The 24,678-nt window shown below is 48.0% G+C and overlaps 1 protein-coding gene across 1 annotated transcript in view; it reads right to left on the reverse strand.

Moving 5' to 3' along the window:
• Window positions 1-24,678, reverse strand: part of CLSTN2 (calsyntenin 2) — a 411,318-nt gene that overhangs the window by 17,379 nt on the left and 369,261 nt on the right. Inside the window, exon 9 of the mRNA XM_040964996.1 lies at window positions 7,562-7,724. Within this exon, the coding sequence (XP_040820930.1) occupies window positions 7,562-7,724 (163 nt within the window). The remainder of the gene's footprint in view (window positions 1-7,561; window positions 7,725-24,678) is intronic.

The raw sequence follows: 24,678 nt of genomic DNA on the forward strand, positions 1-24,678 counted from the left end.
CTGCAGTGACTGACTCAGGTGTGGACTTGGGACCCTGTACCAAGAGGAATCCAGTCAGGAAGGGGCACTAAAGAAGTCACAGTGACTGATCCACAAATAAGCATGAGACACAGGTTGATTACTGTGAGATGTTGACTGCAGCTGATGCAAGAAAACTTCAATTTTTTTCTCCAGAAAGAGTCTAACTCTTGGTCTCTGCCCTTGGATGGAGGCCCAGGGCTGTGGCCCTCTCACTTGCTACAAGCAGCAGAGGCAAGTATGGGGGAGGGCCAAGCAGGGGTGCCAGCACAGGGCTGAGCAGAGCCCAGAGGTCTCACTGAGGCACTGTGGATGTCTTCGGTCTGTCCCCAGGGTTCACAGCATTCCCTGCTGCTCCAAGCTGACTTTGCAAATGAAAGCAGTCTCTTCTGAAGTGCTCACTGCATGGGGAGCCCTGGACATGTATGCCTCTGGCATGGGGAGCACTGGGCATTTGACTCTGGCATGGGGAGCACCGGACATGTATGACTCTGAGGAGTATCCTGAGATGGCCCTGGATGATGTACTCCTTCAGGCCGTTTGCAAGTCCCTGGTCCAGCTGTGTGTGTCAGCTGCAGGAAGGAGGATATGAGCCTTCTCCTCCCCCGTACATATATGGTCAGCCCTCTTCGGCCTGTGTCCCTACTCAGCCCCGACTTGAAGCAACAGCAACTATCATCTAGTGAGCATGCAACGTGTATCCAGCAACATGTCAGGTTCTCAGCCTATGTCATTAGATTGACTCTTCAAAAGACTCCTGTGAAATAAGACTCAGAGAGGAGAAGTACAAGACTCAAGGTGAGTCTGGCAGGCAGTGGCAAAGCATGAGTCTGCACAATATGCTTTCATCCATCCATGCATGGCACCTCTGGGGAGTGATGGCTCACACAGGGCACCTCTGGGGACCTTGTGTGATTTCTTTCTCTCCTCCACTGTTCATTTGCAGCTGTATCCTCTCAGGCCAAGCTTTGAGGCACTCTTACAGGCTAAGACGTTTTCCTACAGGCTATTTTGTTTCAAGAGTCCCAGGTCTGTGAGGGACTCTGGTGATTAGCAACAAGACTCTGGGGCATCGATTCAGTTAGCATTTTGCAACAAGAGGCCAACATAAAATTTGATATATATTTGCACCCAGTGGTGGTTGTGATGGAAGATTTTTTTTTTAACAAAAAGGATTGGATACATTTAAAAATCTGTGTTTTTATTGTCTAGTTTGCATAGACCACGTGGTTTTAGACACAGACAGGTACATAAATCATTTTAAGAAACAAAAGCCTGCTTTTTCATAAAAAGCCTTCTTTAAGCAGTGGTATGCAGGATATGGGTTCTTGAGGCTAAATCTGTTCTTTTTTCACGATGTGATGCAGAGCCACAGGGATTTCCCCTTCCACCCTCCTAGTCCCCGCCACGAATGTTCTCCCCCATAGAATACTGGTCCAGCAGCCACCAGCCCACCATTCTGCTACTCAAATGTATTGCAGCATTGTAAGTATGGACAGCGGCAGAGCTCCAACCACGCAGCCAGGCATGGTGGTTGCAAGGTGCCAAGGCACTCATGATTAAGCATCATGTGACTTTTGTGTCTGTCCACTGTTCCCTTCCCCCTCTCTGGCTGTGTCTCTCAGAGATGCTGAGGTGACAGCTCTTTATTTAAGATCATCAAAGGATTTTCTAAAGGATACAACGTGAGAAATGTAACTCAGTTACACTGTCCTTTTAGCAACAATCACTTACTTTTAAATCCGAATTCATTCGTGCCATCTTCGAACTTAAAAATCAAAGAGTCCATTGAGGACAACTTAAACAGACTCTCTGTGGGTTTCTCTGTGTGCCTCAGGTGGAGCCACACATTTTTATCAAAGCCATCTTAAAAGCAGGATGTATTTTAGTAAACATTATTGACTTTTTCCAGGTCCTGGAGTTAGGGAAGTTTCCAAGACAGCAGAGAGCTCGTGCCCTTGGTCAGCTCTCAGCTGGGCAGGGGTGGAGCCTGGCATTGGCAAGTCTTAGCTTTACAGAAGACTCCTGAATGCCAGGGCATGGCGTGAGCTCCACGGGGAGAGAAGACTGGGAACCACGTGCTAGACAGCATTAGATAGGTTTCCTTCCTGGAGTACGTTCAAGACATTCGAATACATTAACGTGCACTATGCCTCTCCCTGGGAGTGGTGTGGGGAAGCGTCAGGCTGTGTTTCCCAGACTTGACCTCGGCCCTTTGGTCGGCTCTGAGCCTGGAGCTCCCTGAACCCTTCCTCAGGAGATGCCACTTGAACGGAATGCAGACAGGACAAATTCGTGTCTTGCATGGCAGAGACCCAAGGGAGACAGGATAATTCCAACACAGTCTTTATTAACAGAAATTTGTACTAAATTAGATGAAGCTTATTAAGTGAAAGCATGTACTCCATGTCTCTGTGCTAATGCTAGTGTCTGGCAGAAAAGTGACCTGGAAATGTACGACAGATTCAAGATCCCAAGTGGCTCCATCGCCCTGTGTCTGAGGACTGCACGCGGCTGCCTCCCGCAATGCTCCCACGTCATTTCTGGCTTTGTTTATTTGATTTAATTCTTGTTTCCATTCCCTTTTAGCCATTCCTGGTTTTTGCCTTGGCTCCTTCCGAAAGCCCCCATGGGATTCTGTATTGTCCTTTCACAGACCATCATTTCTAGAACCATCTCTATTTCCTGCTGTCATGCTTGTTAGGATCCACGAAGACCAGCATCCACAGTGAACAGCCTTTCTCCTTTGAGCCTTCTTATACCCCTGTCATAGTGAGAGATGGGCAAGGCTGGGCGTTCTCGAAGGCCAAGGTCCAGAACCCAGAGGTGAGCTGGTCATAAAGGAATGATCCCAGACTGGGAGCCTGGGGAGCAGATCACCGAGAGTCCCCAGACATCAGGCAAGGTGACCTCTCGAGCAGGTGCATGGGATTGTGTTTCTTGGTGAAAAGTACTCGTTTACATGTCCACCATGAAACAGAAAAGGCCGAGCTGTATTGGTTGAAGCTCCTGCAGAGGCACTCTGGATTCTGCATGCTAGGCATCTCCCAGAAGCCCAGGCTCTCCAAGGAACTGGTCTACCGTCTACAGCCTTCTTCACTCACCCTCATGCACAGCCAGGTGGGAAGGCACAGGTGGGAAGTCAGAGGATGAAGCCAACATGAGCACACAATTCTTACTGTTTACAAGTAGAACTCATTTTTGCTGTTGTTGTTCTTAGAAATAAGATCAGTAGAGAATCTAAGATAGAGGACAAATCAAATTCATCTCTAACCATCCTCTCCCTCGCTGTGACCCATAATGAAATAAAGAAGCTGGCACTGGTAGAGGCACAAGTGGCTGAGTCAGCCCAGGGTGAGTGGTCCTGAGCAGGGAGCTGACCCTCACTGGACAGTACAGCACACCCAGAACCAAGAAGCAACACTGAGCGCATGTGCAACAGCCACACTCTGATGCCAGCCACCTGCTGTGCGCAAAGCCTTCCCCTACGATTATGAGATGCTCCATGCTCTAGGCTTCACTAACAACGCTTCTTAAGTGTAAATGAAGTCTCATTTTTCTAATTACTGGAAAGGATTCCAATGGAAATGAAGTTCCACTGATTATGCTGGCTTTCAAATTCACTAACAGGACACAGTAGACTAATACACTGCCTGGCAACAGTACTGGAACCGGTTCCCGGGGGAACTCAGCCAGCAGCTGCCTTCCAATCATTTCTTATTTCCATTGTTCAACCCGATTGGAAATCTCACAGATGACAACCAGTTCCCTTGCCAACCTCCAAGCCCCTGAAAAGCTCCCCATGACTGCAGCTGCAAAGGGAGTTCAGGAGAGTCACTCAGAGACTTACACAATGCAGAGAACTGAGCCTGAGAAGGTCTGGTTCACGTAGAGGTGAGGATTGCACCACAGGCCTTTATCCCACAGCACTATCTCCCACTGCAGAATCCCAGGATGTGTCCAGCCCAGACAATTCGTGGGAATCCTTAACAAGGCGGTGTGGCGTCCCCGGACTCCACCAACTGCTTTCCCAGCTGCTCTGCTCCTTCCACCGTCGGGCACCCTGAAGACCTCTGCCAACTCCCCTGCCTTCCACACGCTGCTGTCTCTCTCACCTTCCTCATAAGCTCATCCAGCTGAGCTCACTTTGAAAGATCCTGAAAATGTTTTTCCTGCTAAAATTTCACCAATGGTTTGTTATCTCTCTCTTCTCTATGGCCCCAAAGACTGCGTGATCAGGGTTCCGCTGTCTCAAGAACCATCTTCTGACAACAGTCCTAAGTGCCTGTTCCTCATCTTCACTGACCTCTGTGTGGCTCATTGGCAGAGAAGTTAGTGCAAGGTCTGTGTGGCAGGCCCAGTCCTGGGCTGGGAAGAAGAGCCAGTATGTGCAGGAGCCATAAGAATGCATACCACAGAAGCTGGAGTGTACCCTGTGCTCACAGGCTGCCTGCACCCGACTCAGAATAACCCTGTGAGGTAGGATTCCTTCTTCTTTATAGAAAAGGGAAGTTCAGGGAAGGTAAGAACCTAACAGACCACACAGCTGGTAAGTGGCAGGGTAGGGATTTGACTCACACTGAACCCTTTTCTGACTCTAAGGTCTAAACTCGTTCTCACCGTTTCTTGGGCTATGTCGCTTCAGAGAGTGGATAGAGGGGCCAACTAGGGGGTCTTTCAGCCCCTTGTGGGGTTTTGATTACAAGACAGTCATCTGCTACAGACAGAAAAGAACCCATAGCACCTGCCTCAATCCACATCATGTCCTGGCTTCTCCTGAATCCATAATGGCACTAACAGAGTGGCCAACTCAAAGCAAGGACAGAGAGCCATGGGGAGAGGTGTGCAGGCACTGGGTCCTGACTGGGAGACTTTGGGGAAACTTCTCTCTCAGAGCCTTGATGTCCTTACCCATTCATTGGGACGGATACCACTGTTACTACGACACTAACCCCACACTCTAGGAAAGCCTGCAGGACTACGGCTAACCCCACATGCCTAGGAAGACCTCCTTCCAACACTGGCTGTTAAAGTTCCCATCAGGGAGTGACATAAGGCCCTTCACTCCCTCACGCTTCCGAATCCACAGCAAGTCCATGAGCACACTTGATTCTGAGTCACAGCAGTTCTGCCACCTGTCTGGAAAGAGGACCAGGAATACGAGCTGAATAAGCACATCAGTTGTTATCTGACCTACCACATTTCTTTAAAGGAAGAACACACACAGATTTCCTGCCTAAAGTCATACTGTAGAATGGTTTTTAAGTAGATTGTGATCAGATATGAGAGCATGTCAAAAAGTCTCTGGAAAATGGACTTAAAAGAGAAGCTTGTTTTGATGTATAAAACATTGAAATTCATGCATGAGAGGGATCCTCAAAACACTGGGGGATTATTTAAAAAAATGCATGGATTTCAAAATTTCTTACACTAAAGTAAATTTATCCAGTAGTTACATTTTCCGTAAACTCTTGGGAGTGCCCTTGTCTTTTTGCTACTCAGGGAGTGTCGATGGTCTGTATGTGGACACTGGAGAAGCATTTCAGTAACCAGTCAGGGGCCACAGCGAAGACTTCCTGCCTGAAGACGGGGACTCTGCCCACATGGGAGGGACTCCGCCCACAGGGGTGGGACTCCTCCCACAGGGGTGGGACTCCTCCCACAGGGGTGGGAACTCCTCTCATTTGGATCCAAAGGGTTTCTGACTTAACTATAAACCAAATATTGTAGTTCTGTAATACTTCCTCTGTCTTGGTGTATGTTTTGGTTGCTCCACTTCATTCTACTGCTATATAGTTACATGTGTGAGAGAGTGTGTTGGGTACTGTGTTGTGGGTGTTACATGGTAAAGGCTGTGGTCATGGCAAAAGATTTGTCCTACTACCATATAGGTTTCCAGATACATTGGAGCCACTTTCTGATCTCCTATAGACCCTTTGAGATCTCAGCAATCAGTCAAGTGGTGCTTCTGAGCGATCTCTTTAGAGGAGGGTGTGTGTGTGTGTGCACATGCATATATACATACACATACACACACACATAAATGTATATATTTACATTTTTTAAAACATGGAAGGAAAGTTAAATAAATCTCTGTTGACTAGGTAGACAGACTGTTATTCATAAAACATTTTCAGGCTTTCTTCCAGAAACATCCTGGAGTTAAGTGTTGGAGTTAAGTGTGGCTCCATGACTTGTTGTCACCAAGAAGATGTGAATTGAAACGAAGGGCATCGCTTGCGGGTGCAAGTTCTGAGAGCTTACACGCAGACCGTCCTGCTCAGCTGTGTGCTTGTTCTGTCTGCTCGCATTCCTATCTGATGAAAAAGTGGAGAAATGATTTGAGGTGGGAATTATTTTAAGTGGCTGATAAGTGAGGGTTAGCCCTTTCTGGCTGATTCACCACCTTAATTCTCCGTGGTGTGGGCATTCTCCAGGCCATGCTCAGTAGTAGTCACAGCTGGCGGCAGTCCAGCGAGGGCCAGGAGCCACGCCACAAGGTCATCACTCTAGCACTGGCTGGTGATTCCTGTGCAGTTATGCTCATCATGTGGATTTTTGCCGAGTGACACAGAGTCCTTTCCTGACTGCCTTGGGAAGTGAAACACACTAAAGAAAGGCTCACCGCCAAGTTCTACTGCAATGTGCAGGGAGCTGTCAAGTGTCGTATGTCATCCATCAAGCTCATGGCCTTAGCTCCCAACACCTTCTCTCCCATGCCTCCCTGCTTCACCTTTCGGGTGCTGCCTCCCTGCTGCTCCAGGCGTCCTCATGCGTTGTTTGTCCCACCCTCTGGGCATGGGGCTCCCTAGAACTCCACCCACTGGTCTCACCTCCGGTTCCCACCTGTCCACTCAGCTCCTGATATGTACCATCAAAGCCACCAATCTTGCTAAATGTCACCCAACTTATCAATACAGACTGAGTCATACTTCCAAGTCCTCGTGTGCCTCCAGGAGACACATGCTTGCCTGTGACACCTGCTGTTCCTGCTTCCACAGCAGAGCCTAATCTGGGCCGGGGCTTAGAAAAGAGGCAGGTGTTGAGGAAGTAAGGAGGGACCAGAGAAGGCAACAAACGGCCTGTACTCCTGGGACCAAGGAAGGGGCACAGACTGAGCTGATCTGGGGAATGGTCTCCTAGGCTTCATAATCTGTGAACAAGCTGCCTCCCACAGCCCTGAACAGAGGGTAGGGGGCTTGGGTCACTTGTATGGGGATAAAGGGAGATCCTTGGCCTCTAGCACTCATCAGAATCAACAGGAAGCTTGCATAGAAGATTCTACATCCAGCTTTGTCAATCTACAGCTCTAGTGTGGAACTAGATGTCAGAACAACAAAAGACATTAGCGATCCAGAGGCAATTATGAAACTCTCTGTGTTAATCTCAAGTCAGATTTAGTATACCATGAATACTTTTTTTTAGTTCTGATTATTCAGTAAAATCTAGTACCATTGTTTCTGGCTAACTCTCACATCACGTGCTTTCCCATTCTCACTCTCAGGGTGTTCCAGGCCAGAGACAAGACTCCACCTGGGGTTACCTTGCCAACAAGCGCCGACTGTAAGTTGCATGGCTATGTGAGATGGATGAATGGGCCAGTCGTTGGTCACCAGGTATGGTTCATATGTTGCTCCGTCCATGTATAAGGTGACCACAGGAAACTCCACATTGATGACATAGTAATGCCACTCTTTGTCACAAATCTAATGAAAAAGAAGAGAAGCAACACTTAAAATTGAATATTGGATGCAATGCCAAATTGGTTCTTATTTTGATTATGAAAAGGAGAGGGGACATTTTAGGGTTAGCCATTTTTATTGCAAATAGCTCATTACAACACCGTCAATGGAAGCTCATCATGATACAGGATGAGAAAGGTGCACCTGGGAACCGAACAATCGGGCAAACCCACTTGTCCTCAGTACCTGGAAGGGATTGGCTCTGGGTCTCCCTAAAGGCAGCATCTGGATGCTCATGTCCTTCATTTGTATGTGATGTGTGCCCGTCCTTCTGCACAGGTGAACTCATCTCGGATCATGTGTAGTAGCCAATGTAACGGAAATGCTACATAAATGGACCATATTGTCTAGGGTTTAAAATCCATGCTTGTTGAATATCGTTGCAATTAAGAATATCTAGGATGAATCCTCAAATGCAGAGCTGAGCGCTGATGTCCTTGGCCACAGCAAGATGATCTCGGCGACACAATTAGCAGTTAGGGAGGCTGGTGAATTTTGGCTGAACGGCTGAGAGTGACCGTTTCAATTGCTTTTTATGAAAGTTTTAGTTCATTAGAAAAAAACTTGTAGGTTTAAGAATAGCTGAGAAGGCAAGAAGAAAGTGCTAACTTGAAAGTGGGAATAAAGATCAAGACAGTAGTGAGAGGGAAATAATTTAATGAAAAAGGAGGAGGAATAGTAGTTAGAAAGCAGGAGGATTCTGCCTTTAAGCACCATAGTCGATACACAGGTGACAGTTCGAATCCCAGCCACTCCACTTCCCATCCAGCTCCTTGTTGTGGCCTGGGAAAGCAGTGGAGGACAGCCCAAAGCCTTGGGACCCTGCACCTGCATGGGAGATCCCGAGGAGGCTCCTGGCTCCTGGCTAAGGATTGGCTCAGCTCTGGCTACTGTGGCCTTTTTGGAGAGTGAACCAGCAGATGAAAGATCTTTTTCTCTGTCTCTTCTTCTCTCTGTAAATTGTCTTTCCAAAAACAAACAAACAAACAAAAAAAACCCAATCAAACAAACAAGAAAATCTTAAAAAAAAAAAAAGAAAAAGGAGGAGGAGGAGGAGGATAGCGTGCAATGCACACAGGAAGAGGGAGACAGTGATAAGAAGTGGAGCCCCTCATTCTTCACCCATTCTTGCAGGGGTGAGAAGTGTCCAGCCCGCGGGCTGCACCAGGCCCTTCCAAGGCAACTGACAACAGCTAGACTGCAGATCCAGTAACCCTGCAGCAGGCTAATTATTCACTCAGCCTTTATAACTTTATATGGCTCGTAAATGACTATAAATAGCCAACTGGTTCTTGGCAGAGTAAGGGTCTCTCCCCTGCTGGGAGACTTCTCGAAGAAGCTGCTCTAATCTCATGGCCTTTCAAGTCAAGCAAAACAAACCCCAGGAAGACAAATCTGCCCTTCAGGGTTCAGCTTCACTCCTTGCTGCACCTGAGAAGCTGATGAGGGCCCACCTGGCCACATGGGACCTCACACAGCCTGCACCCAGGAACTGGGGCCTGGGAAGCAGCATCCAGCCTTGGTGAACCTAGGTGGGCTAGAGTGCAGTCACCTCAAGGGACTGACCCCACGCAGAATGACCTCTGTATCAAAGCCAGGCCAAGACTGCCACGACTTGGGCAGAAAGTCAAATGGAAGAATGGTGCCACCTGCCCCCGGTTCCCCTTCACACTCTGTCCTGCTGCAGCCCCGCTTACCAGGAGACAGGTGTCTTCTGCGGGAAGGTGACCCTGAGTGAGGGCACCAGAGCCCTCCCCACCTCCCACTCCGATCCAATGTGCTGTTTCTCATGAATAGATAACGCCAACAGGGATGCTAAATGATCTTTCTCCTTTCATTTTGGAATAAGAATTTTTTCCTTAATGTCCTTTTTATATTGTCCCATCTCATGTCTCAGAAAATTGCTTCTTTTGAAGCCCATTAGCCTGATAAAGCCTGATGAATATTTTAGGGCCTTTGGACAGTAAGCAAGGAGAGGGCCAGGCAGATGGTTCCACCCAGGACCAGCTTCACCCAGTGAGGGACCCTGACTCAGTCTACAATCCCCTACTGCTTGAGGTCTCAACCCAGTACTTTGGTTGAGTGCAGTGTTCTTGAGCTGGGCCTGGGATTAGGGTGTGTGACCCTGGTAGGCACAGAGGAAGCCCTGAAGTCAGGGTCCAGGGCAGATGGAAACATAGGGAACTAGGGAGAGGAGATGAATGAAACACACAGCTGGGGGCGCTCTAGTGCCATGGAGCAAGGACAGACAGGCAGCAGGGTAACCTGGGATCCGGATCTGTAGACTGGCCATTCCAGACTCTGGAGGGAGCGGGGACAGTGTAGTGCTTCTGACTATATCCCCAGATCAGAGCATGGGCCAGGCAGTTCCCCATCTGGTCCTCATCACCAGCCCTCTAGGGTGACCCCATCACCACCGAAGCTGATGGAGCAAGGTTCTCTGCCTTCTTTTCTTTCATGACACGTAACAGCAGATCCTCTCAATATCACATTTCCCCCAGGCATTCTCTCTCTAGCTGTAATGGCTCAGAGAAAGGCACTAACCCCGAGACCTAGTCTGTGTGTGTGTGGGGGTGGCGAGTAGGATTTCTCTTCTTCATGAGTATATCCACAGCTCCTGACAGCTTCCCACTGTAATAACAGCTTTTCAACCTTGTTGGAAAATGGATCTTTGCTCTTTATAATATTCCTAGAAATAATCTGTGAAACAACAGTTGGGAAAGTCCTATTTGGGTCACACTCTGTAGCAATTAGGAAGTGCCTATGTTTCCCTAATATTAGCATTAAAATGTCTTCACCAATTTCAGTTAAGTGGCTGTATAGCATGATTGTACTAGACCATAATTAACTAGCCACTTATTATCATGCATTAATTAGGTACCAGCCATTATACATCCTGTAATGAGTTTCTTCTGCATAAATATTTGTTAGTGCTTCTCATGATGCCCTTAGAAAACATTTCAAGAAATAGAATTGCTGGGTCAGAATTTGGAGATATTTTTAAGGCTCTTGATGCACATCAACTTTTTTTCTGCCCAAGACTGTATTTATGCTCCTACCCCCTGCACAGTAGTGTGCTAATGCCCCCTACACTTCCAGCAGCAAGCATCAAAAGGCACATTTTGGCAATCTCAGTTGAGCCTGGGTCCCAAAAGACAGCTATAGGTATGTTCTTTAGGACCACAAGGAGGGAATTCTGAAAAAGGGGACCAGCCTGAGTTACAACTCCCGAGATTGGAAACAATGAGGCTGCTCGAAGGAGCTCCTTACTGGGCACCCCGTCTTCCTTCTAGTGTGGTCTAAGCTTATTGCTGTAGGGTGCTCCCACCAAGCAGTCATCGATAGCAGCAGAGATAAGGCCAAATTAGGACTTCATAAACATGAGTCCATGTTCAGCACGAGACCTGCCCTGCCCTGCCCTGCCCTCTGCTAGAAGTGCAGAGACAACCTGCCCCGGAGACACGGCAGCAAGAACTAACATGGGGATGCAGAATCCAAGCAAGAGGAGGGAAGTTCGCATGGTGTATTTCTGCATGTCTATCGGTCACTGATGCATCCAGCTGGCACCACGCGTGCCCCACGCCACCCCGTGGGGGAAGCCCCAAAGATGCTCTACTTTCTGAACACCTGCTGGTGTTCCCCTGGTTTGCAGCTGCAGCTGCTGCTTTGGCTGGTGAGCGAGGCAGAGACCAGAGGCCCAGAAGCACATGTCGTGGAAGAGTGGCAGGGACATCAAAGGAGGTCTGATTCAAGAGGGGACTGACATTCCAGGTGAGTCGGAGGGCCAGGGAGAGGAACCTTCCGGCAGAGGAAAAGGATCAGGCGAGAGGGCCTGTGTGTTGACCAGCTGATCCGAAAATATCACGTAACAGACCAGACTGGAAGGGCTGGCTTGGGCTTCCCAGTCAATCCTGGTGTTTTCTGAGTGCAGCTTTTCAACACGGGATGCATTCACTCACCAGCTACTGTGTCTACGGAGGCTGCCGGGGTCACAGAGCTTGTGGGATGCATCCTTTGCCTTCCAGACTTTCCATCAAATGGGTGGGGTTATCAGGTGCACAGGTGTTGGGAGTCTTCATCAATACAGATTTCTACATTAATATACTGAACCTCTTGTTTCTACATCTGACTTTGCATTAGCCCACCTTTTTCTTACTGCAATGAAATACTTGAGGAAGCCTACGGAGGAAAACGTTTACATTGGCCTATGACTGGGAGATTCCCAGCCCCAGACTGGATGGGATTTACTGTTTCCACCTCTGGTGATGCTACAATGGCTGTTGGGGTTGTGAAGCAGCACAGGAACCCACGTGGCAGGAGACTGCGCATCCGTATGTCCCCTCTTACAAGGCCACTATGGCCATGGGGGCCCCACGAACTAGGCTGGTGTAACCATCACTGACGGTCCTACTTCTACGCCTCATCAAAAAAAAGAAAGCAAATATCTGTTGGACAGTAGTTACACATCACAGCAGGATGTCGGAGAGCAGAGAGTCCCTCCAGCTGGACGAAGGTGGGGTTTGCAGAGAACACTGAGGGCTAAGATTCATCAGCAATGAATGCTGTGAAGCAAATGAAGCAAAGGCCCCTTGCTCCTCCATTTACCCACCTGTCTTGTCATCATCAGGGTGTGGACTGGACACGGATTCACTCATTCGTTCCCTCCTGCAGACATTGCCTAAGCTCATTTCCTCGCTGGAGAACCGAAACAACCACCTGCATCTGTGCAGGATCAACTCAAAGAGCTTGCAGCAGACCGGCACTTCGCTCATCACAGGTCTGGAGAGCCTGGCTGACCCAGCTCAGAACAGGGGTGTCTGCTACTGGAGGAGCAGGAGCCAAGACAGAATGAGCGGTGTGGGACGAGGCTGCAAGCAGATGCCTGGAGCTCAGGATCCAGACCCCAGTTGCTGTTTCTGTACAGGCACCAGGAAGTCTGGAGTCTACAGGCTTCTGGGGGATGGAGGGGTGGGCCTGGGTGGTCGTCATGACAACAGTCTTGGACCATGCTTCTCAAAACTGGAGCAGCTTTTCCTGTGCCCTGACACTGCTGCGCCCTCGCCACATCCCACAAAGCAGGGGGAGCTATTCTGCCATGGGAGACTCTAGATAATAAAGGGAAGGAATGGTGCGGCTTCCTTTCTAAATTATTCTTTAAATTGTTGCACCCATAGGTGATATTTTCATGTCTGTACTTTTTAGGGGACACAGAACTGTATGTTGGCACATCCATATAGCTAATTTCCTATTGGTTTCTCTCTCCTTCCTTCCTTCCTTCCTTCCTTCCCTTCCCTTCCCTTCCCTTCCCTTCCTCCCTCCTTCCTTCTTTCCTACCTTCCTTTCTTCCTTCCCTCCTTCCTTCCCCCTCCCTCCCTTCTTCCTTCCTTCCATCCATCCTTCCTTCCTTCCACCTGGATCACTTCACTTCATATCATGATCTTCCATTTCACACATTTGACTGCATATGGCAGGATTTCATTCTCCCTATGGCTGAATAATATTCCATCATGTGTTCATGCCACATTTTCCACCAGTGGATACTTGGCCTGATTCTGAGTCTTGGCTGTTCTGCACAATGCAGCAATGAACATGCAGTGCAGGTTTCTCTTTGATAGGCTGAATGCAAATTAGTAAGTCATTATGGAGGACAGATGGAGGTTCTCGAAGAAGTGAACAATAGGCCCATTATATGGCCCACTCATCTCACTCTGGGTCTAGGGTGAAAAGAATGAGATCAGCATATTAACGAGCTATCTTGTTTTTAATCTCAAGGAACCTACCATCTAGTTGGCGTTGCAGTTTCTACTCAGGCAGCTTTGCACTTCACACACTTGCTCTGGCTCTGCTTCGTACACCTATTGCTGCGATGGATCTGGAGCTGGGCGTCTCTGACTGGTGGGCTTGTGTGACAGGTTATCCCTGGCTGTTCTATAGGTAACACTAAATCACTGTGTCTAAAGTGGGGCTCAATATTTTCAGTGTTCCAGACTAACATACCCCCTCCTGCATTCCTGCCTCAACAAACACTGCTTTAGACTATAACGCTCAGGCCAGAACATAAGGAATGGCTGTGCATTCCCTAAGCTCTTACCCTCCCTTCAATTACTTTATTGCCCAGTTCTGAGGACATCTCCCTTCTCTACCATTAACAACACACAGCCCTTGCAATGCAAGGCAAAGAGATGGAAGGAGGAGCTGCCTGATGGAGACAGGTGCCTAGAACTGGCAACTGCGAGGTGAAATGCATTTTAGCCTGGAAAGAGGACCATCTGTAGCAATGAAATGGGAGAGGGCTTTGGTGTGACTGTGGGTCAAATGGATGAACAGCCAATTAGTGCCTCTGACTGCCCTGCGGCTTGAGGCAGCCTCAGCGGGAGATGGTAGGGCAGCAAGGATGGGGACCAGTGTCATGGCATTGAACGTTAAGCTGCAGCCTTCAATGCCAGCATCCCATATAGTCATCAGTTCAATGCTTGGATGCTCCACTTCAAATCCAGTTTCCTGCTAATAATGCAGTGTGAAGGCAGCAGAGATTCATTCAAATGTTTAGGCCACTGCATCCATGTGGGAGCCCTAGAAGAAGTTCCTGGATCCTGGCTTCAAACTGGCTCAACCCTGATTGTGGAGCCATCCAGGAAGTGACCAGCAGATTCAAGTTTTTCCCTCCCTCTCTTTACCTTTTTAAAAAGATAAAAACTGGGGCTGAGCACAATGGCTCAGTGGCTACATTCTCGCCTGTCAGACACCAGATCCCATATGAATGCCAGTTTGTGTCTGGCTGCTCTACTTCCCATCTAGTTCCCTGCTTGTGGCCTGGGAAAGCAGCTGAGGATTGCCCCCAAGCCTTGGGACCCTGTGCCAATGTGAGAGACTCAGAACAAGCTCCTGGCTCCTGGCTCCTGGCTTTGGGTTGTTTCAGCTCCTGTAATTGTGGCCACTTGCAGAGTGAACGAGTGGGTAGAAGAACTTTCCTCTCTGTATCTTCTCTCTGTAATACTGCCATTCCAATAAAATAAAATAACTCATTTTTAAAAAGTAAAAACTTTGTTCTTTTAATAAAGAAGAGGACATGACACAATTAACGCAGGCCTAGTCCATAAATAATGGGTTAGATATCATCTGCTTTATCACTTCTGATAATTACATCCTGGATTCTTGGGAAAATAATCAAACAGTTCTAACCCTTGGCTGCCCCATCTGTGAAGTGAGGATAATAACAGTATCTGTTTCCTGGTGTGAGGGTGTGAACTGAGCCAGGCTCAGCATGGATTTCCAGACTGGTCACAGAGAAGAACCTCTTCCCATTTCCAAGTGCATTGCGATGTGAGGCAAAAGAAAAGAGCAACAATAGAAAGAGAAGTAAACAAAACCACAACAGCTTTAGGTGTAACGAAGAAGCAAGTGCTACAGGTGGGTAACAGAGAGGTGAGGGCTGCAGTGGGTAACAGAGAGGTCAGGGCTGCAGTGGGTAACAGAGAGGTGAGGGCTGCAGTGGGTAACAGAGAGGTGAGGGCTGCAGTGAGTAACAGAGAGGTGAGGGCTGCAGTGAGTAACAGAGACCCAGAGCTGCAGTGGGTAACAGAGAGGTGAGGGCCGCAGTGGGTAACAGAGACCCAGAGCTGCACCTGGGAATTGACCCCGAGTGGTGTCTTATGGGCTCAGAGCTTCAAAGAGAAGGTGATAGAGGAATGGAGGCCGAGGGCCTCTGCACAAAGCAAAGTGGGACTGGGATGCTTGCACGAGGATTGCTGCCGGGCAGGCATTGTCTGTTGCCTAGGTTCCAGGATCCCTCTGATGTGGGGCCTCCAGGTGCCTTCCAGAAGCCTGAGCCTCATGGTCTGTGCATGAGAATTGTGTCTAAAGGCAATCAGCCTACGTGATGTGAAAACCTGGAGCCCACACAGTGACTCTCTAGTGCACTCACAAATTTTTTAGGGTCTTCAGCAAAGAGAAACACAAACCTCTCACCAGAGATATTGTCACATGTAGGCCATGTGCATGACAGTGCCAGCCAGAGGTGAGCTCAGTAAGAAATGAAAAGCAAGCCTTCTTTGGTGTGTGTGTGTGTGTGTGTGTGTGTGTGTGTGAGAGAGAGAAAGAGACAGAGAGAGAGAGAGAGAGAGAGAGAGAGAGAGAAGGCACACAAATCCTCAAACTCACATAACAGGAACCATAGAAAAGGGGAAGGGGGAAGGCAGATTGGAAAAAGGAATCAAATAAAAATTACAGGAATAGAAGGCATAATTTTTAAAATAAAAATACATAAAGAAATAGATGAAATGTAGATTAGACTTAGGAACGGAATGATAAATGAGATGACACAGCACAATGTACAGATTGTCTGGATGACAGAATTGTCGATTCCAACAAATATCCAGGAATATGTGGGATGTACAGGCTAGTATGGTGGACCTCCAAGCAAATGGACTGTTCTTGCAAACATCTGGGTCTGGACAGGATGCAAAGTTCCTTAACTTGAGGAGGAAGCAGTGGAATTGTAGGCCCTGCACTGTTAGCCAGCTGGCACACACAGAGCTGAACAGCCGGTGGGAGCCCAGAGCACGGAGGGTGAGGAGGGAGGCGGATTAGTAGTGAGCTGCATTGGACACCAGATGTGCTGGTTAAGAGCTGGTGGTGTCCTCTGCCAATCTGCTCCAGTCTACACTGTTGGGAGTTCCTCCAACACTCAACTGGCAGCAGGAGGAGCAGGACTAGTACTCAGTCATCATAATTACTGCCTTAAAATGCATTCATTTATATCCTATTTATTTATTTATACCCACCTCATTCCTCATCAGATTTCACATCAATTTGAATTAATAATAGATTTTTAATAGCTATCATTAATGGCAACAGCACTAATCATCTTCCATTAACAAAATCATATTTCATTCTTTTCAAAGGACGCTACCACATGATCCCCTTTCCCCCCTCAGCCTCTCCGGAGAACGAGTGGGTGCATTTCTACTCTGCTTACGAGTGGGAACGGTGACGTACACGTACAGGATTTCATCAGAGGCGGTCTATGGGCTGAGAGGACTGGGAATTGGGTCTCGCTTTCCTGCAGCCTAAATGGCATTTCTTCCCTGTCTGGCTTTCCAGCCAACTCGGCAAACAGGAAGACAAAACCAACAATGAGAACACACCACCAATCCAACGCAGCAAGAAGGGAACAGATGCGACACTGTGACTCAGGAGCAGCTGCCTCACTGATTATTCTGTTGCAGCGACTTCCGGAGTGACCCAGTGGTTGGAAGAACTTTCTGTCTGTCTCTCCTCTCTGTAGATCTGCCTTTGCAATAAAAATAAAATAAATCTTTCTTTAAAAGCTTTATGGAAAATGGAATCCAAGGTAAGTTCATTTTGGCCTAGATTCTTACATATGCGCCCTTTACAGGAACATTTTGAAGACCCTGTGCCTGATTTACACATTGCTTTGTTTGTATTCTTCCCTCTCAGATAGTATCTGGGCTCCAACACAGCAAAGCTGCTGTGACCAGCCTCCACCACTCAGAAGACAGTGTCGTGTAGAGTGGTATCAGTGGGGAGCCCAGAGTCCCACACAAGGCATCAGAGGAGGACCTTCAGAGATACTGAGCAGGAAATCTTACTGTCTTCCCCTACGCACAGGGCAGCTCAGCCAGCAAGCACAGCTTCCCTGCTTTACAAAGTCATATTCTCTCCAAACGCCCCTCCCAGGCCACAGGGGCAGCTCAGTCACTGTTCCTTATATCACTGTCAGCCCTGGAAAAAAACAGAATACCGGGCCCCATGCAGTAGCTGAAGTCCTCGCTTTAAATGTGCTGGGATCCCATGGGGCACTGGTTCTAACATGGACAGCCCACATTCCTATCCAGCTTCCTGCTTGTGGCCTGGGAAAGCAGTGGAGGACGGCCCAAAGCCTTGGGACCCTGTACCTGCATGGGAGACCCAGAAGAGCCTCCTGGCTCCTGCCTTCAGGTCGGCTCAGCTCCAGCCATTGCGGCCATCTAGGGAGTGAAACAGTGGATGGAAGATCTTTGTCTCTCTTTCTCTCTATAAATTTGCTCTGCCTTTCCAGTAAAAATAAATAATTTTTTTTTAAAAAGAAAAGAAAAACAAAGCTAAGTGTTCAGAGAATTAAACAAGGTAAACCAGCCAGTACAGTGCAGTGTTGGACATACAGTAAAAGCTCTTCGAATGGTTGTTTCATTTTTGCTATAACCATTATGAATTATTTGATTCAGTGCAGGAACCATTCATTAGTGTCCACAATGCATACCAACAGAGTGCTTGGCACTGGAGATTTCAAAGACGTGCTGTCCTTGTACTTTCTTGGGGCTTCCAATGACAGATGTCACACGCTGAGAGGACATGCTTGAGAGAACAAAAGCAGTGTGCTTGGCACGCAGCAGCGTATTCAGGCTATGGCAGCAGTTACTGGTAGTGACAACTTGTCCTCAAGTACCCACTTCAGCCACTCCTGGGGGCACTCCAGGGGATAAAGCAGAAAGGCCACCTGGAGGATGGGCTGCTATTGAAGGGATTGGATTAGTGCACAGCAAATAATTGTTCGATTTCATTTATACCTTGACCTAACCAGGGCAGACCCTCTGGCTTGTGAGAACAAAATCGATACAAGATTTTTTTCCCCAAAGTCAGCAAATTAAAGCTGTGGGACAAACATGTGGTCAGGAAAATCTGTCTATCCCACTACAGGCCCGATCTGGGCAGACCGTGTGTGGTGCTTCTGTTGGATCTAACTGCTTCCTTGGGAAGTGACTTCCCACAGTCCTCCCAGCTGCTGTCCCGTGATACACTCCCAGAGGCATTAGTCAGTGTCACTCTACCAAGATTGTGCTGGGCTCCCCGGTCGTTCCAGAGGCATGGCAGAACTCACACTACGCCACCCACATCGGCAGGGGAGTTCAGACTCCTGGGAGAAGTTTTGAGTCAATGGGAGACACTTTCCACTTGAGCAACTCTTTTTGCTTTCTTCCCTCACATAAGACATGTTAGTTATTAGTGATTGGTTAATACTTGGCTTTGGAGGAGGAATCAGTTGAACTTGACCACAGCTCATGCCCAGCTTGCTAATACACGTTTTGGTTCATCTCCCTCCTCTCTCCATTAGTCTCACCTCCCTGGTCTGCACTCAGGAGGGTTTGCTTTGCTTTCTGGGGTCTCACAATAGCACACACAGTGCAGATGAGCCTCGGAGCTATGTAAAGGACTGTGACCCACATGCTGACTGAGAGCAGCTGTGTTCTTGAGAACACGACTGCTTCTAAGCTCAGTGACAACCACTGCAACAAGGACACTCAGTGATCCACCTGGTTGGTATTCTGGTGTCCACAAAACGACGAGACAAGTATTGCTAAGGAAAAACAGAGCTACTTTTTGCAAGGAGTCCAAAAAGAAATCTGTCTGGGTATTCAAAGACAGTCTGTGATGCTCACCTCACCCTTCAGTGGGCTAACAGTGTGTGGGAGCTGGCTTCCAACACCCTTCAATGTGGTCTGAGAATTTCATCAACCATGTGTGGCAAGGTTTGAGAAAGACACCTTACAGAGCTGTGTGGCTTCGGGAGGTCATTTCAACGCTCCTAGCTTTGAGTCTCTCACCTTTGGTCACAAAGCACAGGAAGAGTGGACACAGCACAGCACCCTGGGCTGGTCATGGCGGGGAGAGTTCTCCATCTTCTGTTAGCACATGAACGGGTAAGGAGGTCACTGAGCCCCTCACGTGACAGCGAGGGAACTTTGCCAAGGGTTTATTTGTCACTCTGCTCAGAATGTCACTTAATGTCTGGTTCCAAGCAGGCCTTACGGCAGGTGCTGCTGTAAGCTGTTTGACCAGAGAAGCGGACTTGCCACACTGCCCTCAGGTTGCACGACCAATGCTACAGTCGCGAGAACAGCAGACTGAGATTACAACCAAACTCTGGAATGCATGTAAATGATTCGCTACCTTCCTAAATAATAACAGAGATTTAATTAAAAACACTTTAAAAGCCTCCTTTCAGAGTCTGATCCCAACCCTCTGTTGCTTTATCAGACTCTCAATTTGCTGACTTGAATGTGATTTTTGCTGAAACCTCTGAATGGCAAATCACATTTTCATCCCAAAGTGTCAGAGATAAAGCCGCATGAGAGAATGGAATAATTAAAGGCCAAAGAGGTAAGGCCAGGCAGGAGTGAACCGGGAAAACCTGAATGAGGCAATGATGTTTGTAGATCTCTCTCTCTCTCTTTCTTTCTACTGATGAAACCAAAGGTCTTGGTTGTAAATTAGAATCTTGTTCTCCTGAAACACCTGAAATAGTAATATACGTTTTAAGTAAAACCACGTTGGTTGTAACAGTAGAAAATGTTGCTGTGTGTCCTTGGTGGAGACACAGGGCTTGATAGACTCTCACTGGAGTATGCCTTCTATGGTGGGAGGCTTTTGTTTACACACCCCTGAGTGCTTCTCCTCTGTGTTCCACCTACACATCTATCCATGTGTCTATTAACTCACCCATGCATGCATCCAGCCCTGTATTTCTATGCATCCACGCATCCGCCTACCATCCAATCTTCCATCCATTCATGCTTCTACGTGTCTATCTCTGCATGCACCCAGTACCTGTCTAGGTGTGTGCCTACATCCAGCTGCCCATCAGATGAGTGCACCTACTGGACACCACTCTATTCTGGCGGGATAAGGAAATAGGACAGACATGGCTCTCGCCCTCATGAAGGAACCAACAGTATCAAATACTGGAAATCAACCAGATTTCCTTGAGCCACGTGCCTAGGACCAGGATTCTCGTGTTTTCCCAAGAAAGTAAAGGCTGTCCCTCTTCTAGGCCCCACACGAATTCCAGAACACTCAGAAAAGCTGATTTCATGCAGTGCAAGGCAGGCACCTTTCTCAAGGACAGGGACGGCATGACTCCCCATTTTATAGGACACTTCATAATCAATAGGTTTTAGCACAGCTAATTAGTACTAGAGAGCGGCCCATCCCCTCACAAACACATTGTACATGTCTCAATGAACTTGTGTGTGAGTGTGTGTGTGAGTGTGTGAGTGTGTGTGAGAGAGAGGTGTGAGTATGTGAGAGAGGTGTGTGTGTGTGAGTGTGTGAGAGGTGTGTGTGAGTGTGTGTGAGAGAGGTGTGTGTGTGTGAGTGTGTGTGAGTGTGTGAGAGGTGTGTGTGAGTGAGAGGTGTGTGAGTGTGTATGTGAGTGTGAGAGGTGTGTGTGAGTGTGTGAGAGGTGTGTGTGTATGTGTGAGAGAGAGACAGAGAGAGGGAGAGTGTACGCTGGGTAGGTGACAAAGAACAAACCACTGAGCTCATCCTGGTAGATATCATGAACTCATTTCTCAAAGTGGCCATATCAACCTAAACTCACAAGCCATGTGTAAGATTTCTGCTTGCTCTACTTTTCTATCCAATCTTGATCTTGGCTTCTTAAAAATGTCTATATAATTTTAAGCCATATTGATGCATGTTTAGTGTAGCCTACTGTGGTTTTAAAGTTTGCATTTCCCCCGTCTAAGGAAGTTGAATGCCTTTTCATGCGTTTATGAACCATGTGGATAACTTCTTTCGTCATTGTTTCTCCAGGGTTTTTATCTACTCTGTTCGCTCTTGTATTCCCAGCACGCAGGCCAATGTCTAGTGGATGGCGACAGGTGAGGAAGTATTTGTTATATAAGTGAGTAAATCTACATGTCTTTTCTACTGTCACTTCCTTAATATTTTCATATAAATCAACTCACTTTTACTTAAATAAACTGACTTAAAAGAAATTTAAACCATTTCCCAGCTATGAAATCATGCTGTAAGGTGCAAGTTACACTTCTGTTTTCATATATCTGAACAGATGGGTCACAACTGAAGTTGTAAGAAGTCCCTTCATGGCTTCCTAATATCTCTCCTTTCACATTACTGTGAAAGGTCCCCAAGGTCATTCAGAGTCTGTGTGTGTGTGTTCATGACCTTTCCTATTGCTCCAGAGATGAAAGCCACATTAGCACACCTGGGGTGAAGATGACACAGGGTCCAGGAACGTGTCTGGACCAGGCAGAGTGTAGGGACCCTGGGGAAGGTTTTAGAAAAATCATCAAGTTAAGCCAACTCAGTGGAAGAAAGGCTAGACAGGTCAGGCTGGCAAGACACACACACATGAAAGAAAAAAAAAATGAATGCTGAGACTGGCTGTGATGACCAACGCAGTTTTTGAAGACTTTTAGGGAATGGTTATATTTTACCCCACAAATTAAAAAAAAAAACCCTCAGGGTGTTGGAGACAAATGGCTTTCAAGAGGTTCAGATCATGTGAATACTGTGTGAATTGGACAGGCTCTCCGAGTGTTGCTCCATTCTTCCCAGATCAGCTCTTTTCAGATGCAATGCAGAAGTGTAGTCACCAGAGTCAAGGGATGCAATGAGAGGGTCTCGCCAGTGCGGCTTCTCCTCAGAGAGGGTCTCGCCAGCGCGGCTTCTCCCCAGAGAGGGTCTCGCCAGCGCGGCTTGTCCCTGGTAACCTTGGAACAAACCGAACCTCAGTGCTCCCTTGTCCCTGCCTCCCTCCCGCCCCCGGCCACCAACAACGGAGAGAGCTCCACTAGCCTCAAGGCTGTTCTTGCCAAGGTCAAACACTAGAAAAGTTTCAAATTCCAAGTCTGTGCAGAAGATCAACACCTGCCATGAGGACATGTCACAACCATGTGCAAACTGAGGCGCTGCCACTTCCCCATTCTCCACACCTAGGATGTGTAAGAGCCCAGTGCTGCACACCCTGGCAGCCATGTCCCTCCTGGGTCACCCTGCCATGTGGAATTGGTCCCGGGCTGTCTCCGAGTCTCAGACTCTCTCTCTTCCTTCTCTTTCTCTCTCTCTTTCCCCACCGCCTATCTCTCTACTCCCTTTTCTTGCCACAGCCACCTCCCTTGCTGAAATAAAAACCTCCTGCATAACTTACTGTGTCTGGTGATAAATGCTAACACTGGGGACTTTTTTTTTTTACTTCCGAAGATTTATTTCTGGAAAGACAGAATGACAGAGACAAAAGGAAAGAATGAAAGAGAAAGAGACCTGTTAACTGCTGGCTATTTCCCAAATAACCACAAAAGTCAGAGTTGGGCTAGTCTGAAGCCAAGAACTAAGAACCACATGCACACCACCCTCATAGGTGCTAGGGAGCTGAGTGCTTGGGTGCTAGGAAGCTGAGTCCTTGGGTGACCTTCTGCTAAGAACTGCATGCACACCGCCCTCATGGGTGCTGGGGAGCTGAGTGCTTGGGTGTTAGGAAGCTGAGTCCTTGGGGGACCTTCTGCTAAGAACTGCATGCACACCGCCCTCATGGGTGCTGGGGAGCTGAGTGTGTGGGTGACCTTCTGTGTCTTCCCAGGTGCACTGGCAGGACACTGAGGCACAGCTCTAAGTGGGCTTTGCAAGTGCATCATGACTACCTTGGTTACCGAGCCAGGGATGATGTCCTTGCTCAGTGATGCTGCAAGGAGAACAGACTGCCCACAGCCAAGACGGCACAAGTGCCAGAATCCTACTGGTGCAACTGAGAGCCTGCACAACACACAGTCCAGGGCCCGCAATGATGGACGTATGACTGTGTATGAAGAACTATACTTTAGTAATGATACAGAGGAACTAGCTTCTCTATTTGACCTCTAAATCAGGCTGCCATTCATAACCAAGCACACCAAAGGGCACAGGCTTGAGTTTCCATAGAGCCCTATATCCCAAAATCCTTCAGAAAGATCAAAACTGCGTAAGCTGGGCCCTCCAGTGTCTGCTACAACAAAGCGGAAGGGCCAGGGCAAGACAACCTAGTTTAGTGATGTTCTGCCACATCACATACTTTAGGCGTAGTTACTGCTTGAATAACCCATTTTAGAGATGTTGGGGTAGAAAACATGGCCAAGCCCCCATGCAAGCCTTCCCAGTGCAAGCTCCCATGCAAGCCCTCCTCTTGCTTGCACGCATACCACTGTCCTCATGCGGCTGAATGTCTCCCTGACACAGCAGCCTTCCTCTCCTGGGGGCTCTGACTGCAAACACTCCTTTGTCCCCCAGGTAAGAGGCTGCAGCCTTTGGGTGCCTCATGCAAGTCTGTGCCAATTCACACTTGCCCCAATTCACACTTAGGATGTAATGCATCCTTGCCAACACTTGGTATTCTCATTAAATCAAAGACAAAAATATAATTAGCCCTGCTGTTCTACTTGATAAAAATTATACTTTAAAAATGATAATTTGTGCTTTTCTGTTGCCAACCTCTTTAATTTCCCTCTAGGGCTGCTCATTCCTGTAAGACCAAACCGCCTGTGCCTGGCAGGGGCCCCTGATCCACAACTTCTTTGGCAAAGGGGTCTAGACTTGGTTTGAACCTCACATTTCCTGTATTCTGGCCAGTTGATCTAGGGCCAGCTGGCTTTCTGCCTTTCTAAGTCACGGTCACCCAGCATCCAAGTAATAGGATACTGACGGTTGGCTGGGAGAAATGGAGAAAGTGTGAAAAGCACAGAGGGAAGTGCAGCCTGTGTCTGCCTGTACCCCAGGTGGGCTTGCATCTGTGCTCCCCCAGATGTGAAAGCCAGGGGCTGGCTCTGGGAGGTGTTTAAAAGGAGTTAGGGTTGTCCCGGCTGTTCTGTCCAAGCTCACTGGGTGACCCTTCCTAGCCAGTCTCTCATATTCACCCTCTTCCAGCCCTAACTCTGGCATTTCAGTTACCTCCCCCTTCCCTTTAGGGACAGGACTGAGCCTCACTCGTTGCCATAGCACCTGCCAGCCTCCAGTTCACAGGAACTCTGAGCACACTTTGATTGCTTCATTTAAGTTATTTTTTTATTGTGATATAAGTGAGACACAGCAGGCCGCACAGAACAGGTGCAGAATTAGAATCTTAGTTGCTACTTGAAAGTCCCTT

Source organism: Ochotona curzoniae, unplaced genomic scaffold, assembly GCF_017591425.1.
Source record: "Ochotona curzoniae isolate NIBS_2020 unplaced genomic scaffold, NIBS_Ocur_1.0 contig_1302, whole genome shotgun sequence".
NCBI classification, from domain to species: domain Eukaryota; kingdom Metazoa; phylum Chordata; class Mammalia; order Lagomorpha; family Ochotonidae; genus Ochotona; species Ochotona curzoniae.